The sequence below is a fragment of the Drosophila ficusphila genome, unplaced genomic scaffold (genome assembly GCF_018152265.1).
Source record: "Drosophila ficusphila isolate 14025-0441.05 unplaced genomic scaffold, ASM1815226v1 contig_198, whole genome shotgun sequence".
In the NCBI taxonomy this organism is placed as follows: Eukaryota; Metazoa; Arthropoda; class Insecta; order Diptera; family Drosophilidae; genus Drosophila; species Drosophila ficusphila.
In genome coordinates this window covers 8644715-8663576 of record NW_025064092.1, presented here as the reverse complement: position 1 = coordinate 8663576, position 18862 = coordinate 8644715, and the positions used below count along the sequence as shown (strand labels likewise).

The following is an 18862-nucleotide window of genomic DNA, read 5'->3' as shown; positions in this document are numbered from 1 at the left end:
CCTAACTAGCAGGAAGTCATTAAGTTGTTTAGCTCGCAGTGAAAGCTTCTTTAATATTCTTTCGTACTTCCGTTGCATGTGACATGAATGTTGGGCCGTTTTTTGGTTTTGGCCAGCAAAATTGCCTGCTGAAATTGGCCCGGTTTTGCGGGGGCTACTCCACTTGGCCAATTAGCCGGGTTGATTTCTATGCAAACACTTGGGTGGTCGGAGTGTGGGAACCTATCGCTGGCCACATCAATATATCCTTGTAAATTGCCATAACTCAAGACTCCGTTTCGTTCGGGGCCCTTTTGTTTGGCCAGTTAACAGCTCATAAGTCATTGCTTTATGGCCCTCAACCCAATTTCGATCCACCCCCCCTTTTCCATTCGCCTGCTGCCCACTTACCAGCTCATAAAGCCGTAGGCCTTCGCACTTAATAAATATTGTAATTGTAAAATGAAAGGCACAAATATACAAATAAACCGGAAAACCAGAGTGGAGTGGCTAAATGCCCTAACTGAAGTCTTTGTTTTTGCATTTTGCATTGCGGACTACCTAACAATATTATATGTTGTTATATAATTCATAACTCTAATAAAAAATGAAGGAGTGTGTTCCCTGGGCAGCGTGTCAATCCCTTGCTGGATTCCCTTTTTATTTTTATTGAAGGCTGCAGCATCGTGAAAGTCAAAATGTGGATGCCCTTGGATGTGGAACAAGTCGGGGAACATGGCCTGAAGAAGAAACAAATATTTGTTGATTTGTTTGTAACCAAGGCAGACAAAAGGGGCCAGGGAAAAACTTTTTATTGCCCGACCGCCCTCCACAAAAAATTTGGGACCCCAACTCTTATCAATTGCCAAAAAATGGGGAGGGGAACAGGAAATATTTTGTGGCGAAGGAATTTCATATTTTTTTTTTTTTTATTCTCTTCCCCCTTTTTTTTTTCTTTGATTATTGCTCGATATTTGTCAGTCAGTGAAACTTTGGAGCGTTATTTAGCCATAAGAAATCAAACTTTCTTAATTAACTTTCTTGAGCGGCGTCGACGGCAGAAAGCCCTGGCGGAGAGAGCGGGGGTGGACGGGTGAAATGAAGGGGGTTGGGCGGGAAAATTAAAAGGGAAACTCCAGAGGGGGCGAAAGGAAGTTGTCGGGATTTTTTTTGTTAAAAATGTACGTTGTTAAGCTACAAAGGAATAATGTTACCGGGATCGAGGTTATGTCACGTGTGTGTTTTCCTTTCGCTTCCGCACCTCCCCCTTTTTTCTCACAGTGGAGTTGTATCAAAAGTTTTATTGATTTTCAAGTTTGAATGATAACTTTACAAGAGTTTTTCGCTTTTTCTGTGTCTGTGTACAAAATTGTTAAATTGCTTGTTATTGACAAATACAAGTGCAATCTGCGTGGGCGAAAGAGAGGGCAACAGGGACATGAGAGAGATATGGGGAGTGTGTGTTGGGAAAAGAGCGAGACAGAGAGTGAGAGAGCTGTGTAGTATGTCCCGAATGGGTCTCGTTCTCTGCCAACTGCCAAAGTTATCAATTCCAATTATGTAACCAAAAATAATTTGAAAACTTTGCAGCACTTTTGCAAAAGACCAACACACACACACACACCCACACATACACTGCGACACACACACACATACGCACACACTTGATGGGTTCATAAGTTCATACTTGTTACCTGTGACTTGTCAAGTATTTGACTTTATCTCTGGACCTGAACTGCAGATTCCGTTGAGTCGAGTTCAGTTCGGTTGAGTTGAGCCGAGAGTTTGGTTTTGGGTTTTCCCTCACCTGCCACTGAACCCGGTTTAAGTTCCTGGCCAAGTTTCATGCTGCGATTTGAGCTGATTTGAGTTTCCCCATTTTTTGATCGTTACTTCACTCCCTCTGTCGTATCAAATTAATGGTGTTCGATAATTGGCAAAGTTTGTATTACCACCTTTTCGGTCTGTGTGCCTTTGCAGCTCCAATTAGAATGCAAAGTACAGTGTACCTTTCGGTAAATCATAACTTTTTCAAATCAATTTTCATTATGTAAGGTCATTAGTTTGAAAAATCGGTTATTTAGGCATTACCATTGTTGACCATTTCTATTCTTGAAATTTAATAGGTTTAAATTCATCCAAGAAACGACAATTACTAAACATATTTTCTCCATAAGTGAAAGTTTGCTGAAAATAGAGACCAATGTTTAAATAAAATTTTATTCTGATTCAGGCTTTGGCATATTATTTTTAACGTCTTCAACGTGCTTGGAAATACCTGGCCGATGAACTTCAGTGGAATTCCTTTATGCTTAAAGCGCCTGGCAACTTTCCGCAAGTTTTTCCGCATTTTCATGGCAGTCAATTTGCTAAATCAAGAATGCGACAGCCGCATAAAAGAGCGAGGGGCGGGAAAATAAATATGCCGGCCATCAGCCGTCAGCTTTTCCGCACTCCTTGGGAAATGGGCGCCAATAGGAGCTGGAATGGAACCCGATGCGCCCTGAATTTTCCCAGACGGTTCCCTTTTCTTTTTTTTTTTTTTATGTATTTCACTTATTGATGAGTGGAAATGCTGTTGACATTATTTGTGTGGCCGCCGCCAGTTGGTCGCCCAATGCAATGCAAATTTGTTGACACAAGCTCGAGCTGCGGCCACACAGGCTGCACTTTCTTTCTGGGGGCACATTCCCCCCCATCGGCGGAGTGTCTTCCTATATACCATACAACACATACATATGTATAGTTGGCTTATAGGGGAACTCATTGCCGATCCCCTCTAACCAATCGTTTTACCCCTGAGAATCAAACTCTCGATTCTCGTAAAAATGATTCATGATATCGCATTATTTCCGTATCATTTGTAATTTCCAGTTTCCTGCTTATTTTCACTAGTCACACACACACACACACACACATATACACACAGTCAGACAGAAAGATATTAGGCGGGGAGGGAGGAAGGGAGACGAAAAGAGTGAAAGAGAGGGAGCGCAGAACTGTTGCAATTACTATCTATCTGGTATTTTATAACTTTTGTGCTCTTCCTGCTTCCTCACCTCTGCTTCTTCCCCCGCCCTCTCCGCCTCCTTCTTCTACATCTTCTTCCGCTGATTACAGCGGCAAAGTCACAGACACGCAGACAAAAGCACACGCACACAGAGAAGCCCACACTGATAACGGCAGACCCACACATACTTTCAGGGCCAAATAAATGAAGAGGGGCTAGAAAAGAAATTAAACTAACAATTTGCAACAATTTAATATTATAATATGTTTAATGAAGAAGAGGAAATATAAATTTTAACAGATACATATTATCACTCAAAAGATAACACAATTTTACCGACTATATTGAAAGGGAGTTTAGCATTAATTTTAAAGGGGGTTTCCAACCCCCCGGAGCCCCCTTAGTACGCCCCTGTTCGAATTTACAGACGTAGTCAGCGAGCCACAGTTACCGACGCTGCCGTCGTCGTCGTCGTCATCAAGGTCCTGATTCCTCCCGAGCCCCACTTCGCCGCCACTGTCCTTATTCTTATCCTTTGTTCCGGGTTCCTCCATCCACGGACACAGACAGATATACATAACCAGATACAGATACAGATACTTCTATGTGTGGGTGCTCAACACTTTTTCTTGTAGTTTTTGATGAACATTAAATTGAATTCTCTTACTACACCGCGCTTTGTTTTTCGCCCAAACACACACGCTCGCCCACATACATAGAAACGTTCTCGGGCATTGACGTATCTTCCAACCGATATATAGGATATATAGACATGGGATATATGTCTGCGCCTCCATTACATCGGATGGCCCACAGAGCGCACAAGAAGTTATGCTTTCACTGCTTCCTTCGCATCGCCTTCGCTTTTCCCCCTTTTCACTGGATGTGTATGGCATCTAATTAAAATTGCAATCGGAATTTTCCAGCTCGAGCTGCGACAAAAAGCAAATTTATCCGTAAGCCAGCGGCGAAGCTACTTGCAGATACAGATACTGAAAACTGGATACTGGAGTCAACTTATCGGATGTCCGTGGCACAAAAAGTGGTTCTGTTTTTTGCAGCGACATCGCCGTGATTCGTTCGGAGCAGTTTATCAAAGGTTTTACGTGTGGGATTAGTTTTGTTGATGGTTTGTTTTTCACGGCGAGTGGAAGTGGGGAAAACACATTTTTCCATACTTTTTACTTGTGGTGTTTACAAAAATGTTAAACAGAGCTGAGTACAAGTACAATTTAATAGCTCTTTCTTATAAAAAATACATTTTTTGTTATATTTTCTTTTATTCTTTTTATGGATATATTTTTATAATAAATCGATGGCTTAAATACGATACCGCTAATTTTCTCTCGGCTAATTAAACTAGTTCCACAGTGGCTGCATCTATGCAAATAACCCCCATCGTCTCAATTGAGGTCCTGCCATGGGAACCGCCTTCGGTGTGGAAAAGGCGGGGGGTTGGGGAACCCCTCGACCAGGATATTAACATCAACAGAGGCAAAAACAACAACAAAATCAACAACAACAACAACAACAACATCGACCCTGACGACGGCAATATCAAACAGTAAATAGATAAAAACAACATGACTTAATGAGTGGTATTTATTTTTATGCTAATTACTTTCGAATAAGCAGGAGTCCTTCTGGGGGGAAAACGAGGAGAGAAGCGGGAAGGGAACGGAAGGGGAATGGACGGGGGATGTATCCTGTGCAGTTTGCTTTAACGAGTGGGGCAATAATTGTTGCAGAATCCTGCAGCACGACTCCTTGAGGCTCCGCTCCTCGGCGATGTTTGCATAAAGTAAATGCCATTATACAAGCAAGTTGCGCTATAAATTCACTTCAAATGTACGAAAGCACTCGCCCTGAAAGCCGTAAAGTATGCGATATGACAGCGCATAAAGGATGCGAGCTGGAGGATCCTTGGCGGGGCGGAGTCCTTTATCAGACGGACTCCAGGTCCTCCTGCAGGATCATTTCTAGTCGAAGGATGCGTTCTGTGCCACTCAAATCTTCGACTTCCTGCTGGTTGAGCCACAACGAGTTCCTGGCCTTGGGCAGCTGCTTGCCATCCACTTCCGGACGAATCATGCCGGAGTTGGCCACCAATCGCAGGGCGCTCCTCCCCTCGGACATAATGCGATCGTAGGCGGTGATGGAGAAGTACAGAGGCTTGGTGCACGGCACACTCTGTGTCCAGATGAGATACATGTCCAGGTCCTTCTGCCCCTCGTCCTTCCTTTCCTTGCTCTTCCGATCTTGAGAATCCTTGCCGCCGAGATCCACAAACTGGTTCCTGGGTTCTTGGTGGTCCTGACTTCCACTTCCATTGGCTTGATTCTCCCTCGTTGGTTTTGAGGGCTCTCCAGTGTTGAAGTGTGAGTGGCAGGATGCCTCTTCCTTCTGCAGTTCCTCCTTCCTTCGCTGCCTGCTCTGATCTGCGTGATCTCTAAATTGGTAATACCAATGACCGGGAATTTCGTCCCCTGATTTTGATCTCTTGTCCTGCGTCAACCACTCGAAGAAGGCACACCTTCTGGCCAAGACCATGATGGGCAGGTGATCCTCCAGTGGCTCCCATCCCAAATTCGAGGGCAATCGATTCCGGTGGCAAAGTCCCCGTTCCCCTGGCAGTCTCTCCCCGATTCCGCGCTTACCGGCAAACAGGATCACGCCCAGACAGATCGTTGTTCGTGGCGGCAGCTTAAGGTGATCGAAGGACAGGATGCAGCGCTCTCCCTCGTAGGCCACTTGCAGGTGCCTCTCCAGTGTGGACGGCGACCAGTGCTGGTCCTTCAGGTGGATGAGCAAGTCCAGGGTGGACAAGGTGGCAGGACAACTGCCCACGGGACATCGAATGGGCACTCGACTCAGTTGATCCAAAACAAAAATCCGCGAGTCCATGTTTTCAAACGTTGTGTTTATTGTAACAAATAAATAAGCAATTCAATGTGAACAATTTTGTACTTTGCCTACGGCTATATAAATAGTAGAGCTCTCTAAAAATTTAGATGGGTACACGTGATTCACTGCCTACTACTGTTTAAACTTATTTCATCATTTTGCAAAACTGTATCTGCATTGAATTAAACCCCACTCTACGATTCTTGTTCTTCAACTAAACGATTTCTTTTTACGCTCATTTAAATGCATTTTCATTATCCGTTTATAATTTTGCTTTGCTTTTGTTTATATTAATCCGTGTGATTCGATTTAATTTATTTGTATTCCTTTTAACCGCCAATTAACTAATGAGTGAAATGTTTTATTACTTAATCACCAAGAAAAAAAGAGCTCATAATTCCTGTAGCTTTTCCCACAACCAATCTGCAATCCATGATGAACAAAAGGCATTAACTAATCATTTATAATTAACTAAAATATAAGTGGATATGTTAGATGGACATACAGCGTATTCTAAGTAAACAATAGAAGTATTCAGAGATTAGAAGCTGGAATGGCGACTAAAGCTGGTTTCTGCGCTTGCGACCTGGTCGCACGGCATAGAGGTCGTCGGAGAGGATCCTGCCCGCTCTGCTGGCGGCCAGGAGTCGCCTCTCGTGGACCTTCCGGTGCTTGGTGAGGTGGTCCGATCGGGCGAAGCACTTGGCGCAGTAGTCGCACTTGTACGGCTTCACCCCGGAATGGGAGCGCTTGTGGCGGGCCAGCTCATCGGATCTGGAGAACCGCCAGACGCAGTCCGGCCAGCTGCAAACGTAGGGCTTCTCGCCGAGATGCCGCCGCAGGTGGGCCTTCAGATGGGCGGGCTTGGCGTAGATCTTGTCGCAGTTGCCGAAGGTGCACAGGTAGCCCCTTTCGCCGGCGGCATTCTCGCTCATCTGGAGCGTAGGACTGGAGTCTGGCTGGGCAGGCGTAGAGTTATCCACACTGGTGGCTGGCGACCTGTCGGGAGCGAGGATCTCGGGCGGCGGCCCCGCCAGACGGAGATTGCTGTTGCTTTCCTCCAGGAAATCCGCACAGTTGTCCGTGCAGAGGGGCGTCCGTTCTGGCAGGAAGTCCACCAGTTCCGGGATCTCCACGAAGTTGTCCAGCAGCCGCTGCTCCCAGTCACTCAAGTCCGGTGGACAGACGGCCAGCTCGTTGAAGTCGATGAACAGGGAGGGATTCTCTGCGTACGAGAGATCCGTCATTACTCCACTTCCACTGCTGTTATAATTATTATTATTGTTGTTGTTGTTGTTGCTGTCCAGGGTGATGATGCCGCAGTAATCCGGTTCCTCCAGGTGGTGGCTGTCGCTGGGAAAGCCACCTGCCACGTAGGAGCACTCGAAGTCCGCCACACTGGCATGATTCAATAGAGCATCGCCGCCGGCCAGCGGCTCCTCATCCAGATCGCTGTAGAGCTGCTGGAATCCGCCCGTCGCAAAGAAGTCCATGGTGGCAAGTGAGCGGTCTCCGGTCGAGTGTCCAAATATTTATAATATCCCCGGACAACACTCGCATCAAGCGGACAGACGTCGGGAAAATTGATGACAGCTGTCGGTTCTATGCCGCAATTGTATCTTCGAGTTCAAACTCACAGATGCCCTTGTTTCAAGATAGTCGATTTTACAAAACGAATCTCGTAAATACGAAACAGACATTTGTAAATTTGATTTGTAATTAAAGGATGCCAAATTGACTTTATTTGCATGATATAATTTTTAAAGAATTTTAATTTACACATTTTTAGTATAAATTGAAATAAACTTGAAAAATATTAATCATCTAATAAAATAAATTGAATTAAAATAAATATGAAATATAACATTAGCATTCTTAGCAAAAGGATTACTTTTATTTTTATCAAGTATATTTTTAATAAGTAGTAAGTAGAATATAGTAAATGTTTCCCTTTAAAAGAATATACCCTCCATAAAATAAAATAAATACTGGGCACGAAGAGATGCATTCACTGCGATCGTGGCTCGATCGCTTCCACTGATTCGTGGCCAGGATCCCCTGGGGAATAATTAGCCGGCGAACGTATCTAAAACGCTGCCGGCTTCATTAGTCCAGCGGAGAGATATAGACGGCCGATCGTCCGGCGACTCCGCCAGATGTTTGCCATTGATCGGCGACACATGTGCGGTTTTTTGGTGGCCGGGCATTGGAATCGCGTTTCGTTTAGGCTCGGCTTGGATTGGATGGGATTGGATTGGTACTCGTACTCAGTTACTCAGTGTGCAGAGTGTGGTGTGTGGGTATCGGTATCGGGATCGGTATCGGGGTGACGAGTACCGAGTGCCGATTGCCGAGTGCCAAGCCGTGTCAGGCCAATCTGTGAGCTATATACAAGTAATCTCCAGCCGACGGCACCTGATCGCCCGATCTCGTTTCGTTTCATATTTCTGTTCTGTTCTGTTTTTGTTTTGGCCGTCGTCGACTATCAATACAAATTTGTTTTTAATTAATGAACACTGCCGGCGAACTAGAAATACCCGGGGGTATATCCCCATACTCCGGACAAAACAAGCCGTAGATCTGGATTTGAATTCACGGAAGAGTTATCTATCTGCAAGTATGATGATTTTGTTTATGTTTGTGTTTCTGTTTCTGTTTCGGTTTTGGCTTGGCAACGCTTCATTTCCCAAAAAGCGAGATAGTCATTTTTTGGGGAATTTGTGTATGACATTTGATTAAAATGAGTTTAGACGAATTCCGGCAAACAGATGAGCTGCAGAGTGAGTTTTAATTGGAGTTAATTAGTTTTGGTTTAGATTAAAAACTCTGTTTGGTTTACCTAAATTGAGTTAAGCTCGAAACTTTTGCCAGACAACTTTTTTACACAGCAGTGCAAATTTAATTATTGGCCGTTGAAAGAATGTGGAAATGCACAATGAGAGCAACCCGATAAAGTTTCGCCATCTATTCCGCCTTTATTATCCTCGGATTGCCCCGCCCCGCCCCCTTGGAACATCTTCATTTCCTCGGCTGTCTGCTCCAGTTTCGCTCCCCATTTTCCCCATTGCCACATTTCCCCAACTCCTGTTCCTTGTCTATGCCATTTCCGCATCCTTTTTGGCTGGCAGCCCTTTGGAAATTAACATAAATTTAACGTGCGGCTGGCGTTTAAATTTACTTTCGCCTAATGAAATAATCAGCAGCTGCAAATCCTTATGGGCTGTAACACCACCCACCGCCACTTCGCCAGTTTTTGGCGGCCTACGCGTTTTACGCTAATTGATATTGCAAAAATCAAAGGCTGCGCGCGGGCATAAAAAGGATTTAAGGGATATCAACTGGTCCTGGGGTTTGGTAGCTATTATATGATTCGGGGTTCGAGATTCTGGTTTCTGGATTCTGGATTCTGTATTGTGGGATCTGGCAATTTGTAATTAGAAGTATACTGCGACTCTGATTTCTCTTCATATACGAGTTTCCCCTTTGTTTGTCCTCAGTGGAGTGGTAAGGAAAACATAAATTAAATGCTGCCTGCAGGCAGCTCTGGAATTCAGCTTAGTCCACTTACTTACAGTTCCATACGCAAATATAAACATGCACTGCGAAAAAAAATACATTATTATAATTTCAATAAAAAGAAACCAATCACTAGCAAACATTTTTCATTCGGTAAAAAATCTAGGCAAATGATATTTGTGCTAAAGCTGCTGCTGTAAGAGGTATTTTTCTGCCAGTGTACAGGAATGTGCAACCATATCTATTTGTGCATCAGATTGCAAATACATTTCTCTCTTTGAATGTGTGTGTGTGTGTGTGTGTGCACCGCAAGTGTCATAACTGAAATTATGCATACAATTTTACTGTAAATTGCACTTGGCTAAATGTTGTCACCTCAGTTTAGTTAAGCCCACTATTTTGAATGGCCCTCCCCAAAAACTCCATTGACTTCGGCCCGAAGATTTGAAGCCGCTTGCAAAGTATTTACCAACGAAATCCCAAGACTTAAAGCCGAAAACCGGACGATATGATTGCCAAAGGGTCGTCCTGGCAGCAGTCAAATGAGCTAAGCGGTTGTCAGGATAAATTCCGGGGTATCCAGAAGATGGAAATGGCAATGGACTGGGGGTCGGGGATCCAGTTGCCTAGTTAGTTAGTTAGAGCTGCCTTATCAATCGCAGCTGAGCTGCTTGTTTTCATTGGATTAGACAAGTTTGTTTTCCTCCGAGTTCCGAGTTCCGAGTTGCGTGTTCCCCGAGAAGAAAGAGCGATGTTATGCGGCTTACTGTTGTGGCAAATTAAATCGCAATCTCTATCTGTATCTGTATCTGTATTTGTATCTGCATCTGTAGCTGTAAGTGTATCTCAACTTGTGTGTGAACCTCGTTGCTGCTTTGAGTTTGTGGGCTGTGATTTCGGGCATTTATTGCACAGCACATGTCAAATTTATAATTCCTCTGCTTACTATGTTAGTTTTATTTATTCCTAGAGAATCGAATCGGATTGGATTAAGGTAAAGTGACTCAGTTACTTTCGCATTTGCGGACTAATTGAATCAATTTGCTGCCAAACAAATATGTGGCTCAAATTTGGCTACGTTTGCCAGGCGTTTATTAGCTTTATTAGGCTCAAAACGAAACTCGGGCCTTGGTAATTGGAATGTTTGAAGCATTTTTCGATTCGAGTTTCAGCAATGAAGTTAAAGCTTGTTAATATCGTTTGTTAGCAGAAGACTTTCGAAAAATATTTATGCATCTTTGACATACTTCCCAAAATGGTTTGTAAACTGGGTGTTTTTTGGACAGGAAAACAGCAAACTCCCCAAATTTAATTGATGGAATTTACAACGCCAACAGCCGAAGGTCCAGCATTGTCCTCCCAACTTGGCACTCGAAATTAATTACACAATTTAGCCAAGAAGCGCTGCAAACTTGGCCGCCAACTTTTCGCCAACACGAAGAGTGGGCGGTGCAACTCCCGGTGGGCGTGGCAGTTGCAGTGCCCGAAAAGTCAGCGTGCAACAGGTCAGAAGTTGGCCAAGCCGAGAAGTCGGCTCCAAGTCTCGATTTTGGTCGGTGGAAAGTTTTAATAAACTCGCCAAAAGACAATATTTTCTGTGCGTGTGTGTGGGTGTGTGTGTGTGTGTTTGTATGTGTTTGTGAGAGTGTGTGTGTGTGTGGAGCTAACCAAACCGAAGGACGAGACCAGGACAATAATTTGATTCTGAGGCCAGCGGCTGGCTGAAAGCAATTTGTTACGTCCGCAGGAAGGGCAGTTTTTCAAAGGCGGGAAGCAGGGAAAGTGCGGCATCAGGTGAAAGGTAAAAGGACACACATGTGAGCAGGGGAAGGGGGAGGGGGTGGGTGGACCATCGCCGAGATTTAGTCGGATGCAAACGTAATCCAAAGACAAGTGAGTTAACCGGTTTGACCCAATTTAATTAGACACCCGCCCCGGGGCGGCATTAGTATTAGTGTTAGTATTAGTGTTATGTAGTACGGCTTGTACTAGTATTTGTCTTGTCCTCGCCACCAAAATTGAGCCATTCGGGCTGCAGCGGGCGGCTGGCAGGATATAAGCCAAAAGCAAAGCTAATGCCGATGCCAGGACATCCTCGCTCCTGTCTCAAAGCCTACACGGAGAAAAAAATGTGATTGGTTCGTTAATTACTCTAATAATAAAAGGTAGACAAATTCCCTTTAGTTAAAAGTTGGAAATAGAAATCGTAAGTAGAAGGCTAATTGACCTCAAGCTTTTATTAATTAACCTCTCCAAAACATTCTATATAGTATAACCCTTTCAATCTAGATATTCTTCTGTTGCTTAACCTAATAACAAACTTAAGGAACGCCAGCTTGTGCCTAGTGTACTTACTAGTAAGCTGGATTAACACACCAGGCTGCGGACAGAGAACCAATGGGGCAGGGGCTTGGGAAACGGGGCGGGGCATTAGGGGGCCTGACACCGGAATATACATCCACGGGAACACACGACATTATTGTAGCAAAAGACAGCAGTCGGGCGGCTGAGCAGGAGCCAACAATTAGTGTTGACAGACATTGCACTCTGCCAAAGTCCCCGGGGGAATTTGAAGGCTTGCTCTACACTCACGCACAGCTGTCAGTGTGTGTGTTTGTGTGTGTGTGAGTGGGTTCTGGTGTGGGTGAGCACACACTCACACACACACACAGAGAAACGCACCCGCCCAATCCATGTACTCGTCGCATATAATTCGAGTTTTCTCCGTGTCGTGTCAAACTGCTGGGAAATTTATGTTTAGTGCAAAGTGTCTACAGATTGCCACACAGCAAACGGGTTTTTCCCCTAATAGCTAAGCTCGATGTTGGCCCGGCTTGTATAACAGTCGGTATTACACTAAGTATGACAGCTGGCAGTGATGGAAGTGGAGAAAACCACGGCAATTACTGTATTGAAAACGTTTTGTGGTGCCACCAAATTTCGTGCAGAAAATATTCTTATATTCAGCTAATGCTACTAGTGAACAAACAATCTAGGATCTTTATATTTTATACCTATATATGTTGGATAATTGTTAAGGCAATAAACTGCATTTAATTTATAACTGGTTGAATGAATTAGGCCTGGTCAAGAGGCCAACGTTATTAACATGACCAGTTTGCGGATTGCTCTCAAGAAGTTTGGACAGCCAAAAGCGGAGTTTGCGATGGTTGGATGGATGGAAGGGGGAGTGAAAGGGGGTGAAAGGAGAGTGGCTAGAACGGCTTGCATATGCTAAACGATTTGGGGCTGGCTGCAGCTGCTTGCAACGACCTCAGGGAAGGCCGCAGCCAAAGCCAAAGCCACCCACAAACCCACACACCCACGCACACCCATACACCCACTCATTACCGCAAGCAGCCGCAGTGCAAGTATGCCTAATGAGAAGAGGGAGGGGGTGGGTGGTTTTGGTGGGGTGGCCACCAAAAGGGCAGAGGGCAAATAATCCTTCACTCAAGCGATTGGCCAATTTGTGTGCCAATGTGTTTGTGCAGCCTGCCCCATGCCTTGCCCCACCGTTAATGAAGTGCTGTGCGGTGAACCCGCTTTTTGGCCCACCAAAAGATTTGTTGGCCATGTCGAGTTTTCAATTGAAAGTGAACCCAGTAAACCCACGGAAGTTGCAAAGGGAGCATTGCATTGCATCGCATCGCATCGCATCACATGGCTTGCCTCGAAAACAAAGTGGCACAAAAATGACATTACACAAAAGAGGATTTATTTAGTTTATTTGCAGCATATCAGCAGCCATAACTGTCAAGTGAATGTAGCTCTTGTTTTTTGGTTGTTTAGGTGTTGTTTTTCTTTGTTGTTGTTGTTGTTCTTGTTGTTTCTGTTGTTGTTGCAAGGCGACATGACATGGTGGGCGGAGCATTTCATATGCCAGAGTGAGGAGGGGGAAGGGAAGGAGGAGGGGGGATGCAAGATCTAGAGCGGCCATCATCATCAATCATTTTGATTTGCGCTAAAAACTATGCTATGCTTTGTTACTACAATGCAATGCATAATACAACAACAACAACAACAAAAACAACAGCAAAGGGAGCTCAACATCCGTACAACAACTGCACCGAGACACCAAGCTACCCAAACAGTCGCAAAAAAGCAAATATATGTATATGTTTGTATGTTTATATAGGAGCAAAGACGATAAACTACAGTAGCAAGAACAACAATAAGGGCAATTGCCAGACAGAATGACAACAACATTTCATGTCGACAAGTTGCGCTGGCATTTCACTCTCTCTTTCTTCTCTCTCTCTCTCTTCCCCCTCTCTTACTCGCCCCTCTCTTTCCCCAATCACTCTTTTTTTGAAAACCCTTTTTGTTGGCAGTATTTTCTGGTACTTTTGCTTTTGCCTTCGTTTTTGTTTTTGTTCCTGTTTTTGTTTTTGCATAATAATACGGGGGTTTTTCTGGCGGAGAGGCACTATGCATGCATTAGGAGAACATTAATGGAGAACAAGTATTTTTACTGCTCACTCGTAAAGCTGCTTGTCAAATATATTTTGTGCATATATCGTTTGGTAGTTCTTACACCCCCACCTCCTTCTCTTAAGCCCCGTTATTCGGCAGTCATTCTTCAGCGCGGGGAAGATATATACGTATATGAGAGACATAATGAAATTTTAATTAAGCTCAAGCAGCAAGCAGAATTAAAAGACGAAATGTGCGCCTTTTAATTCAATTTATAATTACACTCGGCAGCCGGCAGAAGGTGGATCCCTCTATCCCCCCCTTTCCTTCTATCTTCTCCCTTCTCGCTCGAATATGGCCGTCTCTTTCGTCGCTTATTCGCATTCGCATTCGTATTCGCATCGCTGCGAATCAATTAAAAAGACATTTGCGAAAATGTTGCCAAGGCAAATTGAAACTGAAACGACAACACGAATGCTTAAATGAGCGAATAAACGAAGATGCGACTGAGACGGCGTGAAAGAGACGGGGAATATTGAGGAGGGCGAAAGCGACAGGGAGATGGGGTGGTGGTGGTGGTGCGAAGGATGCGAATGAATGCATAAATGAATGCCACATTGCACGAATGAATGATGATTGTCCCGCTGATGATGATGGCGGTACAAGTGTGAATCCGACTGTGCGACTCAAGACGTTCTCCCCGCTCCCCCTTACACTTCCTTCCCCTCTCCCACTCTCTCCCTTCAGCGAACTGCGCTTTAAGGGACCTCCCGTTACCTCCCATTGCCACCCACTTGGTCAATCCCGTGGCGTCTGCCGTTAATGTAATTCAATAACCTTCATCTCCCCAGTTGGCCATGATGACTGTTGATTGTTTTTCATACGACGCCAGAGCGGCTCGAAATTTGCAATTATTAATTGGCACTGCGAAGGAGGCGATGTCTTCGACAAATGCGCAGGTAAGGGTTAAGCAGTTACGTAAGTCGATCCAAAGTATTTCTTAAATTTTTTACAGCCAATTCGATTCGATTTTAAAGCCATTTGAGTTCGCTCGGTCGATTCCCTGGCAGATTGGTTAAGAAACGACCATAATGGCAATGGATGGATATATTTGACTTGGGGAGTTGCATAATCCGCTCCTTGGCCAAATCGAGCAGTGGCAAATGTGCTCGGCTGACAATTGTCGCCCGGCTGCAGCTGCTCCATCCATATGTGCCGTTTGTGAGCATAATCCCCTTGTCACACGGCGCCACTGCCCCACCACCCAACCACCCACCCAACTACCCCGAAACACCACCCACCACTGCACCACTGCTCCCCTGGCAAACAGACATAAATCAAAAACTCAACGAAAACCTTCAAACGTTCAATACGAGAATGCCTTGGATTGTGGCCCCCAGCCATTTCTCATTTCTCAAAGAGATCCCCGCTCCCAATTGCACTAATCTCGTGCCATGCAGCTGTCCCCCTTTCCCCCTTTTTCCCTTTTCCCCCGCCTTTCCCTTTTCCTCCCTTTTTCCGCCCCCCCTTGTCGCTTTTGCTGCAAACTTTCTAATAATTTCTATTTGAAAGCCCGGCCAAAAGTTGTGCGTGGTGTGCAAAACTGTCATAATTCATAAGTCGCCCAGAAACCCAAACGCAAACGCAAACCCAAGCCTGCACCAGAAACTGAATCCAAAACTGGTGGCAAAGGGAAGAGGATTCGGATTGGAAATGGGAATGGGAATGGGGAATGGGATTTAGAAGGAGAAGCTACGGCTGTCTGTGTATAATTACATGGTTCAACTGTCACGGCGGAAAACAAATAAATGAGTTTCGCTCACCGAAAAGTTTGTTCTTTGTGCAACTTGTGGCCATCGATCCGTCGCAAAATATCGAAGAGCCACCGCACCGCACCGCACCGAGTGCACCAGAGTGCCCCACCACCACCACCACCACCGAAATCGAGAAATCGAGAAATCGAACTGTCTGACCCACTCATCAATCAATCGATTGGGCGGGCGGCAAGCCATGTAAATTCTAAAGCGAATCAATATAAATGCCACCTGGCTGCTTGGCATTCAAAAATTAATTCAGATTGCAATTCCTTTGAATTATACGCATCAGCAAACTATGATTTCTCATGAAATATTAATGCCGGCATGCGACATTTGATATTTGGCGATGTGCGCTTTTGTTTTTCTGCCCCAACGACACTGCCATCGAAAAACACTTAGAGAAAAAGTATTTCAAAGGTATTTGAAGTTTAAATATTTTTATTCTTTATAGAATTACTTGTTCTAATTACAAGTTTAGGAAACGCATTTCTCTATAACCATTATAGTTTTTTTGAAATAATTTTTTAGTTATGTAATTTCTGGTCTTTGAAAGGACTCTTTTTGTGTGCACTTCCAGAGAGCCGTGACCAACTTCGTTATCATTGTCAACATACCGTTGAGTGCCGAGACTCGGAACCCGGAACCCGAAACCCGGAATCCGAGCCTGGAACCTCGAACCTCGAACCCCGAACTCCGAGTCCTGCTGCTCGATTCTCCAATCTCGAGTCCTTCTCCCGCGCCTCCGCATAATCAGAGCAATTTCAAAGTTGCGTCTGTCAGAAGGGCACAAAATGTGGCCACCCACTTTTGCCGCCCACTTTTGGTTGGCGGCACTTTTTTTCGGTGGCTTTTTTGTTGGCACTTCCTTTTTGACACCGGCGTTCCGCTACGTTTCACGGCTGCCATTTCACCTGGCCCCCACGTCCACCTCCACGTCCACGTCCATGTCCTCGTCCTTGCTGCCCCCCTGGTTCCCCATTCGTGTCTATCAATGCCGTGGCGATTGTCCTGGCTGCCGCTTGTCAGCCGGAAAATGTGAATTTATCACACGAGCACGTACGCATATTCCCCGTTGTCCTTTTTTTTTTTTGTGCGAGCCATCCGGATGAGTGGGCGTCCTGCCACCCCGGCCACACCCCCACCTCCTCCCTTTTCTGCTTCTCTGCCCTTCCTCCAGATTAGTTAATGCTCGCATTTGAATATGAGCTGCGCGCTTATCTGGACCGGAGCACACCGACTTCCTCCTCCTCCAAGCTCCTCGCTCCACGCTCCTCGCTCCAAGCTCCTCGAAACGTCCAGCTAAGCGGGCGAAAGTCGCGGGGAAATCAGCGGAACATCGGCTGAATGTCTTAATTGCATACTGCTGCTGGCAAATTCACTTCTGCCGCAATTAAGAGCCAATTTCGGTGCAAGGCGACCCAAGGGGCTTTCTAATCAGCGCGACAGGAGGTTGTCGACGCTTTTCGCTTTTCGGCTTCGCATCTCCTCCTTGTTTTTCCGCCGACCAGCTCACAAAGGCCAATAGGATGCCAGGATGCTGGTTCCTGGTTGCTGGTGGCGATGCTCTTTTTGAACATCTGCTGCATCTTTACTGTTGAAAAATGCTTAAACTACAGCAATGCAATTTATAAAAGACTTGTTTATACATATATAGTAAAGTCACGACTTACAGTTTCTTGTTCCTTAAAAAAAATCCTTGTTGATTTTGTCGATTTTTAAAGATTTCTCTGAGGAAATCAGGTGATGTCAACCGGTCTTCATTATACTCGCATGCTCAGCTGGATATCCGCAGCTCCTTTGATGCCGATCATCTGTGTCAGCGAATGTCTGTCGGTCTGTCTGTCTGCGGGCGTCCGATTCGCGATTCGCGGTTTATGCAAATTACTTGGCATACATTTCGCCGCCAGTGCGTCGTAATCAACTCTTGGGCCATCGCTGCGTATACGTAATCAACTCAGGCGGCGCGTCGTGTGCGAACGCATAATACGCCCGGTTGGCCTGGACCAAAAAAAAAAAAAAGGATGGGATGGAACGGATGGACGGCCTTTTCCGACCAGGTCAGCCGCAAAGGTATCGTCATCGTCGGCACTGCGGTTTTTCACCTTTTTCCCGCCGTGCTTTCGGTCCTGCTTGAGCCACCTGCTTATAATCCCTTCTGCGGCAGTCGTGTTTCACGCAACTCCTGCCGGAATAATGTCGAGTTCTCAACGCCAAATTGGGAGTAATTTACGGATTAGCCATGGACTTTGTTAATGCGAGTTGTTTATGGCTGATTTTGCGCGAGTTATTACGTATATAAACCTAAAAAATAAAAGGTGTTTCAACATGTTAGTAAGAAAGTATTAAAGTACAAATTACAGAAGTTTAAATCTATACAAAATACTACATTTATTACTTAAGGAAAACACAACCTCCCCATTCTTTCGCTCTAAAAAGAAAGCTTAGAAAGGCCCACCTATAAATTGTAAAAGAATAAGTCCACCCTCGCCAAACTCGCTTTCACTTCCGCATCGAATTGGATTTGTTGACTTTGCATTAGATGAGAAGGCCCAACTCGATTTTGCCGCGCATCGTTCCCAGAAATGAAAACCCCTTCTGTTTCGTATTATACGTATATCCCCCCGACTCCCGGCCATATCCATTCGCCTGGCAATGGCTTCATTTGGCTGCCATAAAATATGCGAAATTGATATGAATGACAAACCCGAGCGCGAAAGGATTCAACTCGAACTCGACCTCGGCTTCAAAGTATCGGATTGCTTGCGTTTCGGGGTAATCTAGTGTGAAGTCAAACGACTGGATGAATTTAATACGAGTTTAAACGGGGTTGCTTTCTTTCTTTTTTTTTTTTACCATAATTGCAAGAGTAAATTGGGACAACAATTTAAAGTATTTATTCACTCGCATCCCTTTTTTATATAATTTTAAAGGTATCAATGTTTGTTTTACAAATTTAAATCTTAAATTTTTATTACCATATGTATTATTTTCTGTGATTTAAACATATATGACCACTTCTCCTTTTACCATAATTGCAAGAGTAAATTGGGACAACAATTTAAAGCATTTATCCACTCTCTTTTCTTTTTTATTTCATTTTAAAGGTATCAATGTTGGTTTCACAATTTGAAATCTTAAACTTGTATTGACATTTGTATTATTTTCTGGACTTAAACATATACCATATGACAACTGAGTAATCCTAGAGCATCCACTCAAA

At 44.7% G+C, this 18862-nt stretch overlaps 2 protein-coding genes across 2 annotated transcripts; both read right to left on the bottom strand.

The window, feature by feature from the left end:
* Positions 1-4573: 4573 nt before the first annotated feature.
* On the bottom strand, positions 4574-6009 carry LOC108086485. Its single transcript, XM_017183408.1, has one exon. It carries the CDS (start codon positions 5891-5893, stop codon positions 4934-4936), a length of 960 nt encoding a protein of 319 aa, XP_017038897.1. The 5' UTR covers positions 5894-6009; the 3' UTR covers positions 4574-4933.
* A 333-nt stretch (positions 6010-6342) lies between these two features.
* Positions 6343-7513, bottom strand: LOC108086489 (Krueppel-like factor 6). Its single transcript, XM_017183414.1, has one exon. It carries the CDS (start codon positions 7384-7386, stop codon positions 6454-6456), a length of 933 nt encoding a protein of 310 aa, XP_017038903.1. The 5' UTR covers positions 7387-7513; the 3' UTR covers positions 6343-6453.
* Positions 7514-18862: the final 11349 nt, after the last annotated feature.

Coding starts and splice junctions, on each gene's coding strand:
- LOC108086485 (XM_017183408.1), bottom strand. CDS start 5,893: ATGGACTCGCGGATTTTTGTTTTGGATCAACTGAGTCGAGTGCCCATT.
- LOC108086489 (XM_017183414.1), bottom strand. CDS start 7,386: ATGGACTTCTTTGCGACGGGCGGATTCCAGCAGCTCTACAGCGATCTG.